The 21,160-nt window shown below is 38.4% G+C and overlaps 1 protein-coding gene across 1 annotated transcript in view; it reads left to right on the plus strand.

Annotated features, from left to right (window-relative positions):
* LOC120796484 (serine/threonine-protein kinase 32C-like) overlaps window positions 1-21,160 on the plus strand; it is a 77,177-nt gene that overhangs the window by 35,469 nt on the left and 20,548 nt on the right. The window contains exon 3 of the mRNA XM_040139384.1: window positions 14,151-14,302. Within this exon, the coding sequence (XP_039995318.1) occupies window positions 14,151-14,302 (152 nt within the window). The remainder of the gene's footprint in view (window positions 1-14,150; window positions 14,303-21,160) is intronic.

The raw sequence follows: 21,160 nt of genomic DNA on the forward strand, positions 1-21,160 counted from the left end.
CATTGTTCCACCCAAATAAATAAATAAACAAGAGCATGTCATCATCAGGAAACAAATTAACATCTGACACAGTACTAAAGTAAACAAGAAAGTATTCATCATTTTTATACTATTATTTTGTATATTATACCTTTACAGTCCTATGGATGAAGCAAAATGTACGATTACACTATTGAATGACATTTTACAGTCTGAACATAACCCGATAAATCAGTTTCTGCTGCCCTGTCTGGGTGTATGTTAACCAGCGTGGCTAATTCAAAACAATGCATGGATATAACGTTAACATTAGCTACTGTAGAAGACAGAAAAACCAGCACATTTAGTAACGTTACTTAAAATGCTCCATGCTGACTACAGAACAGCCTTGACCACAGGATACAATACCCAAAGATGGTGAAATACAACACTCCAGGCAAACATTCGCCTATCGTTGGTCGACCTCAAACATGGTTTATCATTTGAAACATGTAATTAGCATAACGTTAGCCACTTAGCGTGGCCGATCACTGTAATGTTCTCCTTGCTGGTGTTCCAACATATTTGGAGTCATTGCAGCTTTTGCCGGTGTTGTTAACAGGTAGTTAGTCTCGCTAGCTTTGTGCGCTTGTAAAATTTATATTTTAAAGGCTCATTATTACGGTTTTTGTATTTCTCTGTAATGTAGCACAGAGTTATCAATATTATTATTATATAATATTATTATATTATAATATATAACATTCTTTCTCAGCCCTGGAACTCAAACCATTTTCTGTTGCCCACCAAAACTATATATTTAAATAATTAAATTAATATCATTAAAGTGCAACGACTAGTCGACTAATGGCTTGAACTAACAACTACTAGTCTACTAGGTTAATCTTTGTTTGGGAGCAGCCCCAGTCATTTGTATTTATCTACACTTGAGATGATTCTCACACTTGTACAAAAGGCACCTCCCTTTTTTCTTTTGTACTACAAACCTTTACTTCAACCAGCTCAGTCTCAGAGAAGTCTGATCCATGACTGTGCTTATTAATGGTCATGCCTGACTTAATAGTGTATCCTGGAGCTGTGCAAATGGATGGCCAAGCTCAGTAAACACTTTCATTTCCTGGAGGCTGACAGCAGCCGCTGTGGAGCAAACGACATCCAGTGGAATGAACCAAATGAAAGAGCAAATTATTCCTTCTTCTCCCTGGATGACATGTTCATCAGACCCTGAAAATGTGTTTTCCTCGCTTGCCCCTCTCAAAGCATTCTTGCTAAAATGCAACATTTGCGAGAGTGTGTATGTGACCAAGTGGGCATGTTTTTTTCAGTCACTGCTTGCTGATGATGAGTGGTAAACCATTGTACCGACAATAAAAACAAGATGAAACTAATCTGAGGGATTGATGGATGTCAGCACCTAATGTACAGTATATATATTCCGCTACACCTAAGAGGAGAAACACAAGATAGCCTCTCTCTTTCCCCTCCTCCCTCACCTCAGGCAGTGGTCTTCTATCTGTTTGTGTTTCCCCATGTCTCTCAGTCAGAGGCTTCTGGCCGACTTGGCACTTACCTGACCTAGAAAACAGAAAATCCGCAGCTTCCTGACTGAGTCCACTAAATTTAACACCCAACCCTTTTCTTCTCTCTGCAATCCTTGTTGTCCCAGGAGATTTAGACCTTCCGACAACAATTGATAGGACTGCTAACTATAGCAGAGCAGTGGAGGGGATGAGGAGGAAGAAGAAGGCGGATTGTAAAGGTAAACAACATGCAGCCATCCCTGGGATTTAACAGTGGCTCTTTGCTTTGAAGCAGGACATGAAAGAGCTTTTTTGTGTCCAAGTGATATGTTCAGCTAATAAGCATTTAATAAGTGCATGTGTTCAAGTAGCGGATAACATTGAGATTAACCAGAGGGAGGTCTGGTTAGACAGAGAAGAGCTAGAGGCTGAGGCAAAAGTCTGGGCTCTAGACCTAGATCACTATTTCTTAACATATGAAAGATTTAGAGCAGCAGAAAGGGAATTTGGGCTTTTATTTTTATTTGTTGAGAATCACCTGCCTTGAGGCTGGGCACACAAGGGCAGAGAGAGTGACTATAGGTCATCTGCTCTGATACCTTATAGGAGATATGATATCAAAATACTAACTGATACTCCATGAAGGTGGCCAAGTGGAGTGAGAGTCTGTCCCAAGACCTTTTGTCAACCTTTAGGTCTCAAAATCATCGTCTAATTGTGACTACTGATGTTGTGGTACTGTAAATACTTTGTATAGGTCATACTATTATACTGTATATATTTTCAGTGGCCTTTAACAAACACTTTCAAACATTTCACATAAACCCTAGATGTTCACAGGCTTAACATCACAGCTCAACAGACGAGGCAAGTCCACGAGTGAGTCAAGATGTCACATCTAGCTCAGACATGTCTGTAACAACAGCAGGACAGAAAAAAGCGAACGCCCTAAAAGTTTTTAGACAGATTACAGATCACAACTAGAAAGTTAAAAAAATGACTTTAGAAGAGAATGTTGGTGAGTTGCACAGATATAGAAAAAAACAAGTTATGATGATGTAAGTACCCGCACTACTGTGCTTGTAGTTTTTCGGGGGGGTTTTTTGTTGGGTTTTTTTTTGGTTTTTTTTGCGGGAGCTGTAGTTTTATTTCTGTGCTCACAAATTAAATGTTGTTTAGCTTTGTTACAGTCCCAAAGGTTTCAGTTTCTTATAGCAACTGCTGTAGTGGATACCCATTTATCTAAGAATAAGTAAAAGTAAAGTCGAGGAACATGTGACAGATGAAAGAAATGCTGAATGAGAAATTGTGTTGAGTTACAGAAGCTAGTGGAACAAAGGCTAGTCTGGACATGATGTCATGAATATGAAATGTCTATGAAAGATCCTATTGAGTTGCATTATGGAAAGTGTGGGATCCAATGTGCTTGGGGCTTGACGCATATTAAAGACTAAAAGTGCTGCACAGATTTTGACCATTCTATTTGGACTGCCACTTGCAAGTTTAGTTTTCTTACAGTTTTGTACAGTATGAATGAATATTAAAATACTAAAACCCAAATGATTAAAAGATTAAATTTTTGTTTTTAAATATAAATTTGTACATTATGCTGCTTCAATTGCTTGTCTAGACTGAAACTGTTCATGCAGTGTCCAAAGTGGACACTTTGGGTCGCTTCAGAAATTGGACTTTGTGGCAAATTGAGGTGTTTGGATAACATTTTTTTTTTTTTTTTAACAGCACATACATTTTGACTCACTAACAACAGTAATGATGGCTTTATTCTATTCAAGTGTCCCAGTAAGCCATAACGGTGAGCAGCATGTACATTACCAGGACCAGGAAGCAGCTAAACTGAATTCAGTCATCAATCATTTTATTATTTACACCTTTGTTTTCCTACTGTGACATGTTAAAATATCTTGTGTGACAAAGGCCTATCTGATTTCAATCAAGGTCAGATATTTACTCTTTATCTTAATGAGGTCATTTCAGTGTAGTTTTATGCTGATTACGATCTTCTTATAAAACAAGTTAATTAATTTATTCATTTAAGAGAGACTTTCTCTACTTCTCATTTTGTACAGTGAACTATAACAAATGGTGAAGCTTAAAAAAAACAATACATTTCTGCCCTAGAAAGGATAAATAAGAAATTTTCTACAGTTTTTCAGTCCAGTTTTGTTAAAAATACTGTGAGCTCATTGAACTGTTTACACAATAGTGTATAGAGGCATTAGTTTATATTGGTATAATGTGGATATCAGAAGATATTTAAATACAATAATACTTTGAGGTATAAAATCATGACTAATGCCAATGTGATGACCAAACAGGCGAGAGTCAGATAAACTAAAACAGTCAGATAAGAGCAGAATGTTTTTTAAGATTTATCGTTAATTCAGCCTTTAAGAACAGGAAAGCCCCAAAATAAACTATATCATGATAATAGGGCAACCAAAACCTATACAAAGTGCAGTGTCATATAACAATAATGTACAGTATAACACTCAGCTATCTCATTATCTCACCATAAATCATGTAATGACTCGAGAAATCATTGTTAGCCCAGCCCCCGGGGGTGCTGGTGCCAAGGTTTAAGACCACTGCAATACTTTAGGTTCAGTTGCTATTCTGTGTCATATCATCATCCTTCCACAAGACACTACAGTCTGACCTTTTAGGTCATTTTGGGATATCCAGCCTAACTGTGAGATAAATGTGTATTTATACAGTATATATATCATAAAAGCCATGAGTGAGATTTTAGTGGTGGGCAGGATTTAATATTTCCTCTTTGATAGATGAAAAACATTATTTAAGAATATAAATGAACTTCCTAATTTCCTGTTTCGAGAATAGTTTGAGGCTATAGGCCTTTCAATCTTACTCTGCTCCAGTATTTTCCACACCTCTTAACTCTGGCAGAATAATACTCAATTGTTAGGTATCCCTCAGTTAATAAAAAGATATTCTAGGAGCTGTTCATCTTCCTCAGCTTCGGTACTCCTTGCCTGGAGATCTCTCTTTGAAATCTCTTCTGAAGACTCACTTTTATCATATGGCTGATTCTTAACTGTTGGTATTTGTTGTAACTATTGAAATTATTTTATCTTGTTATATTTTATGTTTTAGATGTTATTTACTTGCATTATCTGTTTTCATTGTAAAGCACCTTGTTACTTTGTTTTTCAAAGGTGTTACATACATAAGGTAATTATTATTATTATTGTTGTTGTTGTCTTTGTTGTCATTGTCATTATTATTATTATTAGTATTATTAGTATTATTATTATTATTAATATTATCTTGAACTCGGCTTTTTAATACCACTGAACATATTCAGTGGAGTATTGAGGCTTCAAATCCAGATAAACTTTTAATGGAACCGAGGGAGAAAGCACCTCTTGGGTTTAATTAACTAAGCGAGGTATTACCTGTTTTGACATAATAATTTGTATTCTTTTGACATACTGGTACATTTACAAAAAACTATTTCTCCTATGCCAACTAAATAGGATTCTTTTAAGTCAAGAGTATGAATAATTTTTTTTATTGTGAATCTTCCAATGCCCTTTGGAATCATTATCCAGTGACCTCCCAAATTAACACCATCCGCCCATCAGCAACTGGGTAAAAAGGCTGAGGTTAGAGCTGGACAGAGCGTCTCAGTGGAATGTATAATTAGTCTCATGATCAGCAGTAGATGGGTCATACTAGTAGATAGGTCACACTGAGTCTCAGTGGAATCCTTTCAGCAAATCATGTTTTACAAAAAGGGATTTAAAAATCTGCCTTTGGGTAGGATTTCTCTTTTAACTTTCTGTCTAAACATGAAATGGGAATGTGTTTATAACAGTATAATATTATAACCGAAGTTGTGTGGCCATTTAAATCATGTGTTGAAACAATATTTCTTCATTCAAAACATAGAGTCACAGTGGAGACTCATTTACTTACACTATATTATTACACACAATCCAGGTTTCTTTGACATGGGCTTATTACTGTGTAACAGGCTAATTATATTATCAATAAAATATATTATATTACATTTGGTGAGAAGTTTTAATTCACATTTATAAATCAGCTTCCAGACCAACAAAGCATAATTCAGCAGGTTCAGTGATCATTTGTGGCAACTGTAAATACTCTAAAGAAGTTATTAGTAACGTGACGTGCTTCATTGTACTGTGCTTTTAGAATTTTTTAACATAGAAACATCAAGCTAATGTTCTGTAGCAACACACAGTGAGCTATTTGAGCTAGTTGTAAGCTAGTTAATGCCCCAGGTAACTTTGCACCAAAGATGGATTTTAAAAAAAAAATCAGATATCTGCGGTACGTGGGGTCATGTCTGGTCACGTGACATAAATGTGGACATGTGTTCCCCAGCTTTGAGAAATTTATAATTGACTGTGTGAACTGATCAGGACCAAAACTTTTGACCTTAGCTTACTATAGCCAGTAATAGTGACTGGAAGTTAAAATAAAAAACCAGAAATGGAACAAACAAAAAAAGGGACGGGCTGACAGCTATAGTCAGTAGCTCCTGTATTGCCATTGTATTTTTTTTTTTTTTGCAACAATATCAATAACAGCATCTTTGATCATCTTTACCCTTTCAGTAGGCTGTATGCAATCTGCGCGGTTTACTGTGCAGTCTCTAATGATCTGTTGAATATGAAATACTTAATTATTAATGAATTACGGTTGCCTTTTTGATGGATTACTGCTACTTTTGAATCGGAGTTTACAAGTAGCTACTCCCATCAGAAGCCATAAAAGACCCAGAATTGTTATTCTGTAATTGCTGCTCATATTGCCTCATTAGGGATCCTGAAAAGTTTTTAGAACATGTGGGTGAATAATTGTGGTGGCTTTATTTATAATTGTGGATGTTTTCATGTGTTGTTCAATCGCAGGAACGTGTCTCTCTGCTTGCCAGGTGGACCCCCCTGACCCTTTGGAGATTAACTCCGCAAAACAGTCCGCTGAGCTCCTCGTTATTAGTGCCGTTCTCCTTTCTTAGCACTGATTAAATAATGATTGTGCTGCAGAAAAACAAAGTTAGTTTCACGCTTCAGAGCTCAAAACTATTAAAAGTGAGTATCAGAGCTGTTGTCATGCAAAGTAGGGCCTCTTTGGGTGCCAGTCTTTGAGGATGAGACAGACAGGTGCTCTCATCTGTCGCGTTCCTTCACGGGCGTCATCCTTGCCTTTGAATACCTCCACATCAAATGACTGCATGTCCACAGAGAAATCGATTGGTCCTGCCTTTATGTTTACTCTGTGTTTGTGTGTGTGTGTGTGTGTGTGTGTGTTCGTGTTTGTGTCTATGTGTGCCTATCTGACCACCTCTAAAAAAGCTCTTTTTCGGAGAGATAAGCAAGTGCTATGTGGAGCTGTTGGTCAGAGATTACAGTCAACATAGTGACAGCATCTCACCCCGGGTCAGCGCTTGTCGTCCTGCCCGCTGCTTGAAGACGTAGATTCTGAAGCCAAGTATAAACCCTTGACCCAGCCCATAAGAATCGACTTTTTGTTATCCTTCAATTGTATTTGCTCATTAACTGCAGTGCCATTCAAGTTCCCTGTTGCATGAGACTACAGCAGTCTGACAGCTGCAGTGCTGAATACATTTTCACCTGGACCGTAACCGCGAGTTTTACTCACAAGCTGTATGTAAATACAGCTGGTCAAAACACTGGCCCCTTTTCAATTCAAATGGTTAGAGTAAACAAGTGAATACAAATGAAACCAGCAGGTGATATTCTACATTTTTCTTATCGTCACCAAATGCCATATAATTACGAAAACCAACAATGAATTGATCCTACTAGCAAGTATTGTGCGTGTATCCATAAACTGATATATCTTATTGCTCTGTATCAGAGATTTCCACTGTTAAAACTATTAAAAACACATCAGTGAGCCACGCGTTTCTGAGTTGATCCCACATACACTGTCCTGCTGCCATTAATTCTCACTACTCAACCAAATCCACAACTGGCAAAAATGGCAGCATGAGATCTGTGTGGATTGATGAGGAGATGCAACCTTACTCAAATTAATACATAAACAAACATAAATGCCATGTTTCCGTCACATTTGTTTAATGGTTTAATGGCACCAGACTGCTGAATGAAAGTATGAAAGTGCCACCTTCCTAAGTAATACCTGAAAAAAAAAATGTTTTTCTTTTCTTTTATTGGTGCTTATTTATCCAGGTTTTCAGGGGTTACAATTTGTCCAATGGACAGCACCTTGAGTTCTTTTTTTGGGATGACTCATTTTGGTTCAAGGCTAGAAAAACCAGAGCCTGGCCTGGTTTGAATCTGCCAATTTATTAGCCAGCTCTTTCCCCAGATGCAACGCCAGCCAGTCAGCAGAGGAATTTGACACCATCCTCCGACTTGCCAATAGCTTCCATCCTGCCTGTTTGAAAACAAAATGACCTTTATCTCTGACAAATATTCAAAGGCAATTTGAATAGCAGGTGTTCCTAAATTAGAATTAAACAATGAAAACCTCGCCAGCATTGTAATAGTAGGTTGGCTCACGCTGACCATTAGCATTCTGAAGATAATGTTACAGAATTAATTAGGGACAATTTAGTGTCCATTGGTGCCTGGAGAGAGTTGGTCTCCAAAGCCATCATTCTATCAGTGCCTCGTTCTTAAGCGGACACATCACAACAATAGAAGGAATCTTCCATCTCAACTGATCTCAGCCTAGGTGGAAATGTCTCAATTCATATGCAAATAGCTTGCAAAACATTCTGCCTCACACCTCTCACCTCAAAATTGTTACTTTTTTTCTGCTCCATACTAAACAAGTCTAATGCATTGAATTGCTAATATGCTGTATGAATATATGAATAAATCCTTTTTGAAAGTCATCATTTCACTTTGCTGACCGGCCCCTGGGGATTCCAGATAAGACTGAGCTGGTAGGAGATGACTGACAGTGTGATATCTGATTGGTTGAGAAACTCTGGGTTCAATATTTTACACGCTTCCACAATCATTAGAGTCTCTGTAATAAGAAAATCTTTAAATAGCTGCGTATAGTGCAATGCTAGGTAGAATAGCAACAGAGCACAGAGAATATGGCCAGCAACACAGAAAAACATATGATCAGGAAAACATGAATCCATTCAAAATGAAAATTACGGAGTTGATCTTGACCAGGGAGCATACACAGGGTATTTTGTGGGGCAGTGGGATTAATGCAAAACAGAGTAATGAGATATTTCAGTCAAACATTCATCTGTTGGCTGGCTGCTGCTGTGAATTCAGTTTTGAAAAAGGGCTTTAGCTGCCTTACTGATCTTTCTCTCTCTGCCTCTGTCAGCTCTCTTTGCTCTTGCAATCATTGCGCAACACTGGTTCATATATAAAGCTCATCTTGGGTGACCACAGTCAACAATTAGTCTTTTACAGTACTAAGCAACAAGCTTAGAGCTCCAAGGTATCTAATGCTGCAGCATTAAGTCAATTATATACAGTCTATACAGAATAGGCAGGAATACCTCAAAATAAAAAATAAATTATTGAAAACTGTCTCAGATTTTAATATGCTTTACAAAGGTTCAAGCCCTGTCAATCAGTTACAAACTCTCAGTTTCAGGCAAACATGTAAATCAATCGTAACTGCTGGGCAAAACACCAACAAGTTCATTCACAAACAAAGAAAAAGAAAAAAGATGTAGAGCACTTTCTCATCTTAATCTTCAAAAGATATTAATACTGACAGTAAAGAGGATGACTTGTTGAATTGGATCTTGGCAAGCTGTCTCTTAACAGTCATTATAAGAATAACAGCAGCAGTAGCAGCAGCAGCAGTAACAGCAATAAGAGTAGTAATAATTATTTTTATTTGGTCCAGAGAGACACATCAACCCCAAAAGGGCAAATAAGCAGCTGCTTGGGCTGCTAGAGCCCCCATATAGTACACATCCCTGCATTTGAATGAAGCCACATGAAAAATTCAAAGGATGAGAAAGAAGGAAGCTCAAGGATGATGCCTAATGAATACTGCTACTGAGAATATGCATACATGCATATACTTTACATGATGATTATTATTATTATACTATAACAGTTTCTAAATTATAACATAGGATTTCAGATTTATTTTTCTACCTTTCATATCAGTATGCTATTGCTTGAAGCTTACTTAAAATCAATAATCCAACACAGTGAGCATTTCACTTCCTACATTTTGTTAAAGTTGCATAATGCTCATGTAGTAATGGAGTTGTGAGCAGGGACCATTTTTTAAAACACTCTACCCGGTGGTGCTTTCAACTTAACAGACCACATCTCTTGAACAATTGTGTTCTGTACCAATAATAGAAAATAAACGTTATGTCCTCTGAGTGCTGTACTACGAGTGCTCCCATAATTTCCAGTTATCCAGATAAGGTTTTTGATTTCCATCTGTCACTCAATGGTTTCATTTAGAAACTTCTATCTCAAGTTAGTTCCGACACAATATGACTCTTTCTCACCTGCACAGGACTCAGTATTTGGATGTTACATGTAGTGTGCACAGTGGAAGTCTCTTGCAATTGGCTCTCTCTGTCTCTGTATGTAGGAGTCTTGCAATCTTTGGCACGGTTTACTGATGAATCTTACAGCTTTTGCTCTGAACAGAGCCATAAAGAAGTTCAAAAGTAGGTCTTGAGCCAGTGAAATACAAGAGTGTCTCTAAAAATCAACGCTCTTTCTTGCTCCGACAAGACACTGACATAGAAAATTGCTTTAACATGAATAGGTTAAGGTACATGTGAGAAAGAGTCTTTTTTTTATGTTAAAAGTGAAAAAAGGATGTAAATGTTTAAAAGACCTATACTATTCTGGTTTGCTGGACTGAAATGAGTTTATTTAGTCTACCTTCTAGCACAGTGCAGATGGTACAAACTGGCCTGGCTGACAGCAGAGAGAAACTGGGTCTGTGTTGAGCTCAATGAGGGAGATGGAAAAAGGGATGGCCTGGAGCTGTGTGTTGTCATGCTGAGGGCTAAAAAAAAAAAAAGAAATGCTACAAAGGAGGTATTGGGTATGGCTGACAATTAGTTGACTGGGAATCCAATAGCAGGATTTAGATTTAAAAAATTCATATTTTCTGCTGATATTTAATTAATTTGTTATTTTAATTGAAAAAAAAAGATATTGTGTTGAACATATAAGTTTGGTTTTTCCCCCAGAATCGTATGTTTTCTCGGTAGAGATAATGGAAGTCTTTTTATCAGTATTGAAACCATCAGACATTAAGATTCTGCAGTGCATTAATATAATATTATATAATAATATAATAATTCAGAATTAATATTAATAACAATGCCTTTAAAGATTTATAAATGGTTACATGAAATCTGAATCTTAAAAGTTTACATGAGAATGAATTGACTGTTCACAGTTGTCCATTCATAACTTAGTAACGGTAACTGCAGAAGAAAAAAAGTGTAAGGAATGGACTAAACAGTATGTTCATCTGCTCTAATGTAAGCTGCAAATATTAGCATTAACATTAGCATTTTTACTAACTGGTTTAGTACTGACAGTGGCAACTGCATGTTACTTCCAAGTACAAGAAGTATATCATTAACTACATACATCAGTTTGTGGGTTTACAGGTTAGGTTTTAAAAACGCTGTGTTTGTGACTAGCACAAATATTGTGTGGTGTTTCCCCATTGTTTAGAAGCCTTCGCTGGAGTTCAGGGTAACGTTTGCCCCATTTGTGACTGCCTAAAATGATGCTGAGGTTTATGACTTAGTGAGAAACATATGGAGTACTGAGTTCACAAATGGGGCTAAGGGTACCGTTAGCCACTTGGTCCTGCTCTTTACTTGATTTGGGTACACCAGCTACACCAGCCAATGTTATGCATGATAGTGTAGCATTAAATTTGCAGAACACAATGGTTAGCCTACCTCTTCAAAGTCTTTTCTGTTGGACGTAAGAAAGTTTGGACTGTGGCAGTTTTTTTAACCAACTCATGGTGCTAAAATTGGCTTAACTAGCTAGTTAGCTAAAGCTAATCAACTCTGCCAACAGTTGCTATTCAAGCCAGCAAACTCAATGAAAAGCTGAATTTGTCTACCTCTGCCTGAAATCAAGAACCGATTCTTTCAAAAATTACTTAGAATTTTGGGTGGTCAATATGACACCATTATCATGGAAAGCTTTACAAGTATAGCAATAGTAACAAAGGAGGAGGGGGGGCTTAGCGAACAGTTAGTTTAGCTGGCTCATAGGCGCTCTCATAGTAAGTATAATCTGACAATTGATGAAGGAGAAGGGACAGGTTTGATGAATTTTGGCTCTGTAATGAAAGTGACAGAAGTAGGGGAAATCTGAACTTGGAGGAGATCCAGATGGAGGAAAGTGGAGAGAGAGCCGAGTCAGACCTGGCACTCATTTTAGCTCTGTGCTTTAGGGGAAACCATGGGTACAAAGATACTATTTTACACTGTAACAGATTTCCACCTGTCACCAGACAGATCATGTCCATTTTAAAACCTAATTGAGCTTGGTGTTCATTCTCAAAATCTTTTTTCCCATTTATTCAAGAGGAAAAAATCCGAAGCATTTTCAGAATTCTTAATCTTTCTTATTTGTTTTTAATGCAGAGGCAATGTGAATATAGAAGCCAACTGCATTAAAAAATGTATTCATTTCAAGATGGTATCACCATATTCATAAAAAATGTTAAACCATGCATCTGCATATGCACCAGCACCCATATGCATGGAAACAATGGAAATTTTCTTTTCCCATTGGCATTTTTTCTCTCTTTTATAAGACTTAAAGACTGAACAAATGAGAAAATGACTAGCTGAGCTGGGTGTTTTTACAGTGCATCAGGGCCAGAGTTCTGTGTAAAACAACCATCTGTCTGGGACATTCTCTAATGAGGAGACTTCTGCCGTGGTGGACAATTCGATTCAGCTAAGGCCTTCTGTCTATAACAGGAAAAGCAGGGGGCAGTTTAGCTTTTAATGCTTCACAAGGTGGTCAAATGCTACAGGGTGGTCAATGTGGCCAAGTGTCCCACAATGCCCTTAACATTGTAGGACATCTTTATGGACCAAAACAGCTGCTTAGATTTTGTTCCTAAAGTACTTTGACACTCCATGGTGGTGTGAATTCTGTCTTTCTGTGAGGGCTCCACATTCACTATGTTTACATGCACACGAGAAGCCAGGTTATTGGGAGAAATCAAGTTACAGCGCTTACATGCAGGAGGTCAGTAATCAGATTCCATCCTGACCCATTACCACAGCTTTAAACCAAGGCTGGCATATTAAGTCTATTACATGGATGAGTAACAGTGTATCCTGCTGCACTGCTGCCACACTGATTGTGAGTGTCTTCTCTTAAGTCTCTGTCATCACACTCACTCTTGCAAAAACCCAGATAAACACATACAAGACAAAGAAATCAGCTGTCTCCATTAGAGATCTTGCTAAATTAACCAGATCTTTCTTAATCCATTTCTCCGATTAAGGAACCCAGGGTTCTTGTTTACATGCTATTGAACAAATCAGGTTAAAGAAATAAATGCTTCGCAATATATTTGTGCATCATGTCAGCCATTTTGCATTTGAAGCTACTGTAAATGTGTATTTGCCCTCTGGCCCACTTAAGGATTTTACTGAGCGTTTACTGACCCTACTCAACAGTCATGGAAATTAGATCTTACCACCCTTTGGAGATTGCTGTAAAGCCATTTTAAGGATGGATTCAGATTTTTCCAAGTCATGCAATACACACATGCAATATGTACTGAGTGCTGAGAGAGCTGTTGGTTGCTGTAATAATCCCTCCTCTCCATATCGGCCGTAAAACAATCCCATATGGCATATGGGTGTTGTATTAAGAATCCAAACCTATCCTCTAACTGTCTTCATGCCATGTTATCATCCAGTGATTAAAAATACGTAAGTATTTGGTCTTAAGGTAACACAAAACAAAAAAACACAATGAGGGAAGATAGACAAGCAACTTTAAGAATTTAATTCCATGCTTGCCTGCAAGGCAGGACTTGCAGCAGATCCATGTTCTATTTAATGACTGTGGTTGGACAGTAATGTTACTGTAATGACTCTGACCTCTCTGGAGTCCTGTCCTGCTTCTGACCTTTTTCAGCCACTTCCTGACAAAACCACAAAACCTGTGATGAATAAATAATGAAGTGATATGTTTGGAAGTGGTTTCTGTCACAAACTTCTGTGTTTGAAAATGAAGTTCATTAGAGGTGCTAGGCATGTCAGCCTTTAACGTATAGGTATAGGGTATCTATCCCAACGACTGCGTCAATCAACAGCTGAAAGATGCTGTGGGCTGTTTTGAAAACATGTTTTATTTTCATAGCAGCGAGGCTGCATTTGTGGATCTGAAACTTGGCTTAGACACCTTAGAAGTGATATAATTCTCTTTCTCCACCATTACAGCTATACACTTAGATTTCGTATATGTGTTTATTTAAGCATGTTTATTTGTTATTATATAAATTCACGTTCAGAATTTGTATGTAAACTGTCTAAATACATGTTTATCTCATACAAATTCTTAATATTGTCTCTCTGTCTCACTCATCTTTTCCTCTTTCTCTCCATTCTGTTCTTTCTTGCTGCAGGTATGCATTGTGCAAAAGAGAGACACAGAGAAGATGTACGCCATGAAGTACATGAACAAACAGCAGTGCATTGAGAGAGATGAGGTCCGAAACGTCTTTAGAGAACTTGAGATCCTACAGGAAATTGAACATGTTTTTTTAGTAAATCTCTGGTGACTATCCTATGTTTTTACACTTTCAGTGTGGTCTGCTCTGCCTGTGTCAGTCATCTGCTTTGTCTGTCTGTTCATTTTGTATATTTACCCTAAGAGATTCTCAATAGAGAAGTGCATGCTCACTCTAAGATCTTTTGCAGCCCTAAAATAGATGTACTCTTTGTGGATATTATGTTCCCAGTGTTGCATGCATTTTATTTCCTGCATTTGGCACTTAGTGAAAAAAAGTTTTGTTAGTTTCATTAAGGCTTGAAACAAATCTTCCTCCAGAAACGGCTATTAGTTTAAGAAACAGTTTACACAAGAGAGATATTTTGAGATATTAATTTTGACTCTGAGCCCATGAAGCACACATTTGATAATTACTGTGGTTTAAAATGACCTTACTTTTCCCTTGAGTCTGATATGTGGGTGAATGGAGGCTGCTTTCATTATTCAACGCTCATCTCCGAGTGGGACACATTTCTAAATGTAATTGGGGACCTGGCATGACATTCACGGCATATTACCCAAAGCACTTTGCTCCTCTGTAATTGGTAGAATGATATTGCACGTGCCTATTTTCTCTAAGTAATCACTGCCAGAATATTTCGTTATTCACACATTCCATGATGTATTGATTATATTTAGATAGTGAATAGGTGAATTAAGACAAAGTTGTGTCCTTGGCTCATTCCCTCTCCAAGTTGTGAATGATTTAAGTTTAATTTATGGGACATTTTTGCCTGCTAGAGAAGCCACTGTACTAGAACAAACTGAGGGCATTTTAATGAGTGTACAGTAGTAGGCCTGTGTATTTTTTATAATATAATTCCCTGCAGGAGTATATGGCTGCCAAAGACGTCTTTGTTCTAGTTTTCCTAGTGCTGTACTGCTCTGCTCTCTCTCAAACTCTGCATCCAGCACTATTTCAAATGCTCATTAGTTTCAAATATGCTAAACTCAATCATTGCTGGTTATGTGGGAATGATTAGTTTAACACATTTAATCTCCACCTCACTTTCTAAGTCATCCTTACAGAGATGCTCCAAAAAGAGGCCTGTCCATCTCACTGGGGGCACACAGAAAACATCATCTCAGTCAGCTTCCCTCATACCAACATTGTAATGGTCCCATACTCAGCAATAGTCTGAATCTGGATAATCCACATATGCTTGAATGGAACCATTATCTTTGACATCTGTAATTCTAAGGCTCATTTACATCTATAACAATAACAATAAGGATAATAATTCCATAAACATTAAAGGGACAGTTCAAAGTAATTGCAAAGCATCCAAGCATGCAGAGAGTTTTGTTTTTGTTTTAACTTATTTTTGTGACCAGGGCATTGTTTGTGGAAAGAAACATTTCTATCGATTTTATTTTATTTACTTTATTTATTTATTTTATTTATTTATTTTATTTATTTATTTTATTTATTTATTTATTTTTTTTTAGCTGCTTGGACCGGAGGCTAGTTTTTGTATTCTTTTAATAATAGGGACGAACCGACTCTTTAAAGAAAGGAAGATGTCGATATTTGCTCTACATCAGTATTTCCAAAAGAAAATACCATTGCTGTAAATACTTGAGCAACAGTGTATCCTAATAGTACCCCAAATGTTTTTATATTTTTTACAAAAGTTACCACTGTAAAGCGATAATGTTGGTCTGTAGATGGTTTCTCTAAACAGTAGTGCCCCCTTCCCTCATTTCAATCAGATCTTGCCTGCTTGTATTTGGCTGGCCCTCTCGAAAAGCATCGGGAAGCTGTCAAATCTGCATAAAACATAAAGCATCATAGTGAGGAGGCAAAGGGATATTCTCAACAGGCTGTTGCCATTGCCATCAGACTGTGTGACGGGAGAGAGATGGCAAATAAATCCAACTGTGTGATAGTGTATGGATGCAGCTGTTACTATATGAATCTGTTCGTGCAGCACGCAAAGACCCTGAACTTGGATAGCTGTGTTGATGTTTCTGAAATGATATTATCACCAGTCTAGTCCCATGCAAAGCCACAGGAGAGAGAATAATGAAATGTGTTTTTAGACTTTGCTCCAGAATACCTACAGTCTGAAGCTGACTGAAAATACTGTTCTGACTGGTTCCATCCTCATCAAGTCAGTGGATTCATTCAGGACTAATCTAAGGATCATCCGCAGGGACTAAGTTGAGCTTTCTCTGTGCACAAAAATGTAGAATTCAAGGAAAAATGTGATATTTTTCCTCAAGCTGAAGAGAAGTGAGAGATAAAGGACATCAATTTAAAGCTTGAGTCTATGGTATGTTTGTTATTTCTGCCCCAGTTTACGCAGACACTTTGTGAGCATCTGGGTGTGACAGTATTGTTATGTATTGCACCCGTATGCATCACATAAACTGTCTGCTTCATTTTGCTGCTGCTTCTGATAGATTCTCAGCCAGCAAGGTAATAGGAAAGGACTAATGAGAATTCTGCTTCATCTTTCCATCGTCTCCTTTACTGTATAACAACCAGGTACCTAATTGGTTCTCCATGTGGGCATGCTGTTTAACCAGTTCCCTGTAGATAAGACAGTTGCTAGTATCCATAGGCTTTTCAATCAGAGCGTTACGAATTCTGGAGATTTGCATTCGGGCACTTCAGTACATTATTAATGGATGTGTGATAGACCAGCTGGAGTATTTTGGAACTGCCTACTCTCAAAAGCAAAGAAAAAAAAAGATGCAACTCTTGAGAACGTATCATAGATAAAGCTTCATAGGAATGTTTTTATTGATAAGGTGCCAGGAGGGAGGCAAAGAGACAATCAGCCAGTCAGAGAAAATGCGGGAAAACACACCAGATAGCTTTAAGAGGAAGTAATGATTCCTACATTCAAAGAATGGGAGGATAGCATCAAGTAGAGAGGAGAGGTGCACAAGACAGCACAAAGAAAGTATTTTGCATTGTTCTTGTCAAAAAATAGATGAAAACTCTGAGGATTTATAAGGTTTTCCTTCAGCTTTTACCTACACACACACAGACACACTTTCTGTCTCAAAGCAGGGTTTTGCTTTCATTGATACATCCTGAATTCTGCTGTAATTTTGCACAATTCCATCCGTAGCTTCAGAGGAAATTCATTAGGAAGCAACCTTGTGAAAGCCCACACTGAATCCCATCAACTGAGTAAAGGCTGCTTTAAGCTGGGCAGATGTCAAGTTTGCAGCCCACAGTAATTGCTGAAACCATTCCCTTGCTGCATAGATGTGATGTGTAGGAGTCAAGGGTACACTGAATGGATTACCTTCGAGGAGGAAAAATTAACTATCATCTGCTGCACACACCAAATCCACACAAATCCTTGTACGGATTTGCAACAAGAGAAGATGCTGACTTCTTCTTTCCCTCACATATGTTTGAAACACTAAAGTGCTGGGGTCACTACTCCCCACCCAGAAGCAGTGAATAACCTGCATTAGGGCCTAGCAATGAATTTAGTCCCCTGGTCTAAGGGGAATAGTACATCATTTTAAAAGCAAGATTTTGCCTTAAGTGTTACATCACAAGAGATCCCTCTCAAACACCATCACCTGTTCTCCCTAAGGGCTCAGAGACACAGCAGTGAATCAAGACCAAATGGACACTGCCACAGTGCTGTTGAAAACAGAGTTCCAGAGTGGCAAGGGTAGCTAGGGTTGTTGCAACAACTGTCATCGTAGAGTTGGAGCTTTATACACAGTCCCTTGGGATCATCTTAAAGGATTTTAAAGTTTCCAAAACCAAAACAGCGGTGAGTCATCTGGAGAAGCGGTATATTGTGCATTCCTCTTACTGTCCATCCTGTCAACAGAGTCAGAAAGCAAGCAAGAGGAGTGGTGAGAATGGATGTGCTGTGTCCTGTTCAGCCTCCATTAGGAATATTGATTTCAGGCCTGGATGGAACAAGGCCTTAGGAGACTATGGAACAAATTAGCCTCTACACCCCCAGTCAGCAGCTATAACAAGTCCTATGAGGGGACTTAGCTTTAAATTATCCTCATAAAAGGCCAAATATGGGATCATGAGTCTGTTTCTCTACTGTAGCATTGAGCATCCACAGATTAATTTCCCCTGGACTTGCAGTTTTTAAGGACTTAGGACTTTTAACAAAACTGCCCCATACACTACCTTTAAAGAAGAACTTTTTGTAGGACATGGCTTTCAAAGTGCACCTTGTGAAATCAGGCCAGAGGAGGTGTTGTGTCTTAAGGGGACAAGTTGAAGGCCACTGAGAGGAGAGGAGGTGTTCATTCGCCAGCCAATCTCTATCATTAACTTTATGTAGGCCATTGAAACTTTGCAGACCAACTCAAGCAAACAGAATCACAAGCTCTTGTTTCTCTCTAGCTTTTTCCTCAAATATGTTCTCCTCTTCCGTTGTCCCTCTACTTTTTTCTCTCCTCCCTGCATCCCTGGGCTCATTTGTCATTGTGCTCTGATTATTTCAGCCTGTTCCTTGTACTCCTTCCAGCCAGCTAACCTTCCTCTTGTAGTTGCTTTGACTGTCTCAGCTTTGTCCTGCCCTGGCCTTTCCACATGGCCGTGACACATGAAAGTTTTTACTGTCCAAAACCGGGAGGAGTTGCGGGTTTGACCCGCAACTCATTGTGCTCATTATAAAGCATCATTTAATTAACCGTGCTCATTTTTCAGTATGAAGAGCAGAAATTAGATAATCACACATAAATGAGATTAGTGTTAAAACCTTAATTTGACCCATACCAGTGTCCCAGTTTTATAAGCTTTATACCATATATAAAATAGTAATATAAAAAGAGTTGCACTAATCAATTTTTTTACATCAACAATAGATGAAATGACAATGTTTAATGTGCAACGGTTTTCTCATAGTGACAAACCCACCGAAAGGAATTCACCTGACTCTAGCTCCACAGAGTGTTATAGCTTCTTTCAGCTCATTTTTTTAGTTTTACAGCCCACAACTTTGCTGTTTGGTTCAGTCTCACTGCTTCTATCAACCCGTGTTTCAAGAGAATAGGGTCTGATAAACCCATTGGACACTACCTGCCCACCAACAGCAGACAGAGATAGCAACAAACTGTTGAACAAGCAGTTAAAATGATGTATGTAGCGTATTACTCGCTAACTTTAGCCAGTTCAAGATTTCCTCAGGAGTTCTGCATTCATTGAGTCTTCAGGAGATACACAGCTATGTTCTACATTGAAGAAACGTGTTACAGAAGTTACCATAATTTGATTTTTTTTCTTCTTTCATGTTTGATACAGATGAAGATGATTGCTGAAAATGGCAGTGTCTGTTCTAAGCATTTGTTCTTTACATTTACATTTACTCATTTGGCAGACACTTTTATCCAAAGCAACTCGCAAGTGAGGGACAACACAGTAGGAGACCTTGAAGTGAATGCTACTTCAAAGTTCTGTTCTTATTGTCTCTGCCGAATGTAGATCACAACCTGTCACATTCCATCTTTCTTTTTCTATGTCTATGGCTAGTGTGTACTATCTCCTTGCAGTAGAAAGGATTCCTTGAATACCAGAGTCTAAAAGGATTTTTCCTTACCTTTAGTTACAAGACGAGGAGTTTGTACATCCAAAAAGAGCTCAAGTAGAACTATTGCTCTTTCATATTAAAAGGAGTCAGTTGAGGTGGTTCTGGCATCTGATTAGGATTCTTTCTAAATACCTCCTTTGGTATTCTGGGCATGTCAACCTGGAAGATAACCTTGGGTAGACCAAAGGCATGCTGGATGGGTTGTATATCTTATCTGGCCTAGGAGGAAGTGGCTAGGGAAGAGACAAACCCAGAGAGACACCTGGACTACTTTGCTTAAGGCCAGAGTATGCTAGAAACAAGTTTGTACCGCATCTAAAAGCAAAAGGATTAATACCTGTTTGTAACATGACCTCTTAAAATGGGGTTAATAGAACATACTTTCTCCCCTCAGAGGAAATGCATAATGTTGCACTTGATTGAACACATTAAAAGTGACGGAAGTAGTGGTGTGAAGAAGGAAAAAAAGGAGCTTGAGATGAGATGTTCAAACCCTGCCTGCTTTCTCACTTCCGCACATCTGGGTTATTGCTACGTGAAGTGGGCGCGCATGTCTGATTTTCACTGTCAGAAAGTCACAAAGATTGTCGGATGATGATCCGTGAAGCACATTGACTGAAGCCTACCTTCCCTTTTAACCTGCTACCGCTGTGACCTAGACCTGACCAAGTGCCAGAAAATGCATCGAGGGAGGGTTGGATGTCTTCAAATAATCTCTCAAGATAACAGATATTTGTCACTTTCATTTCCTCTTTTGTTTGATCAGCATTCCTTCCCCACTCCCAGACAGCAGAAGACTATTTGATTTTTTTAGGACTGTCAAATTTATGGACTTTATTTGGAGCGAAGTGTTCCCCAAAAATGGTGAAATGGTGTTTGTTTTTCTTCTCTGTCCCATCCTTGGCAAGAGTCTTAAGGGTGACAAGGCTTGTCAGTGCTGGAGCTTTCATATGCTCCAGTTGTCGGCCCTTATCTGACATCTCCTTGTCACCTCATTGAAAGCAGGGAAGGAAGTGACAACCAGACGGTGCTGCTGCAGTCTCTCTCTTAGGAGCCCAGATATTTTGGCAGTGGATTGGGAAGACCATTTTGTGGAACACTGAGATAGCGAGTGCTGCCTCAGAGGAAGCTCATCTGTCAACTGGATAACAGGAATCAGACTGTGACAATGAGGTGATAAAAAGGAGACAGTGAGAAATCCCTGCCAACGGCAGACAACATCCTGGGGCCGGCCATCTGCTGAGTCCGCTGTGTGTTTTAATAGTGTAGCTGATCTTTGAAGGGTCAGGGCAGGTTGGTTTACTGTGTCTGGTGTAGGTGGCTCTACTGTCAT

The sequence above is a fragment of the Xiphias gladius genome, chromosome 11 (genome assembly GCF_016859285.1).
Source record: "Xiphias gladius isolate SHS-SW01 ecotype Sanya breed wild chromosome 11, ASM1685928v1, whole genome shotgun sequence".
Taxonomy (NCBI): Eukaryota; Metazoa; Chordata; class Actinopteri; order Istiophoriformes; family Xiphiidae; genus Xiphias; species Xiphias gladius.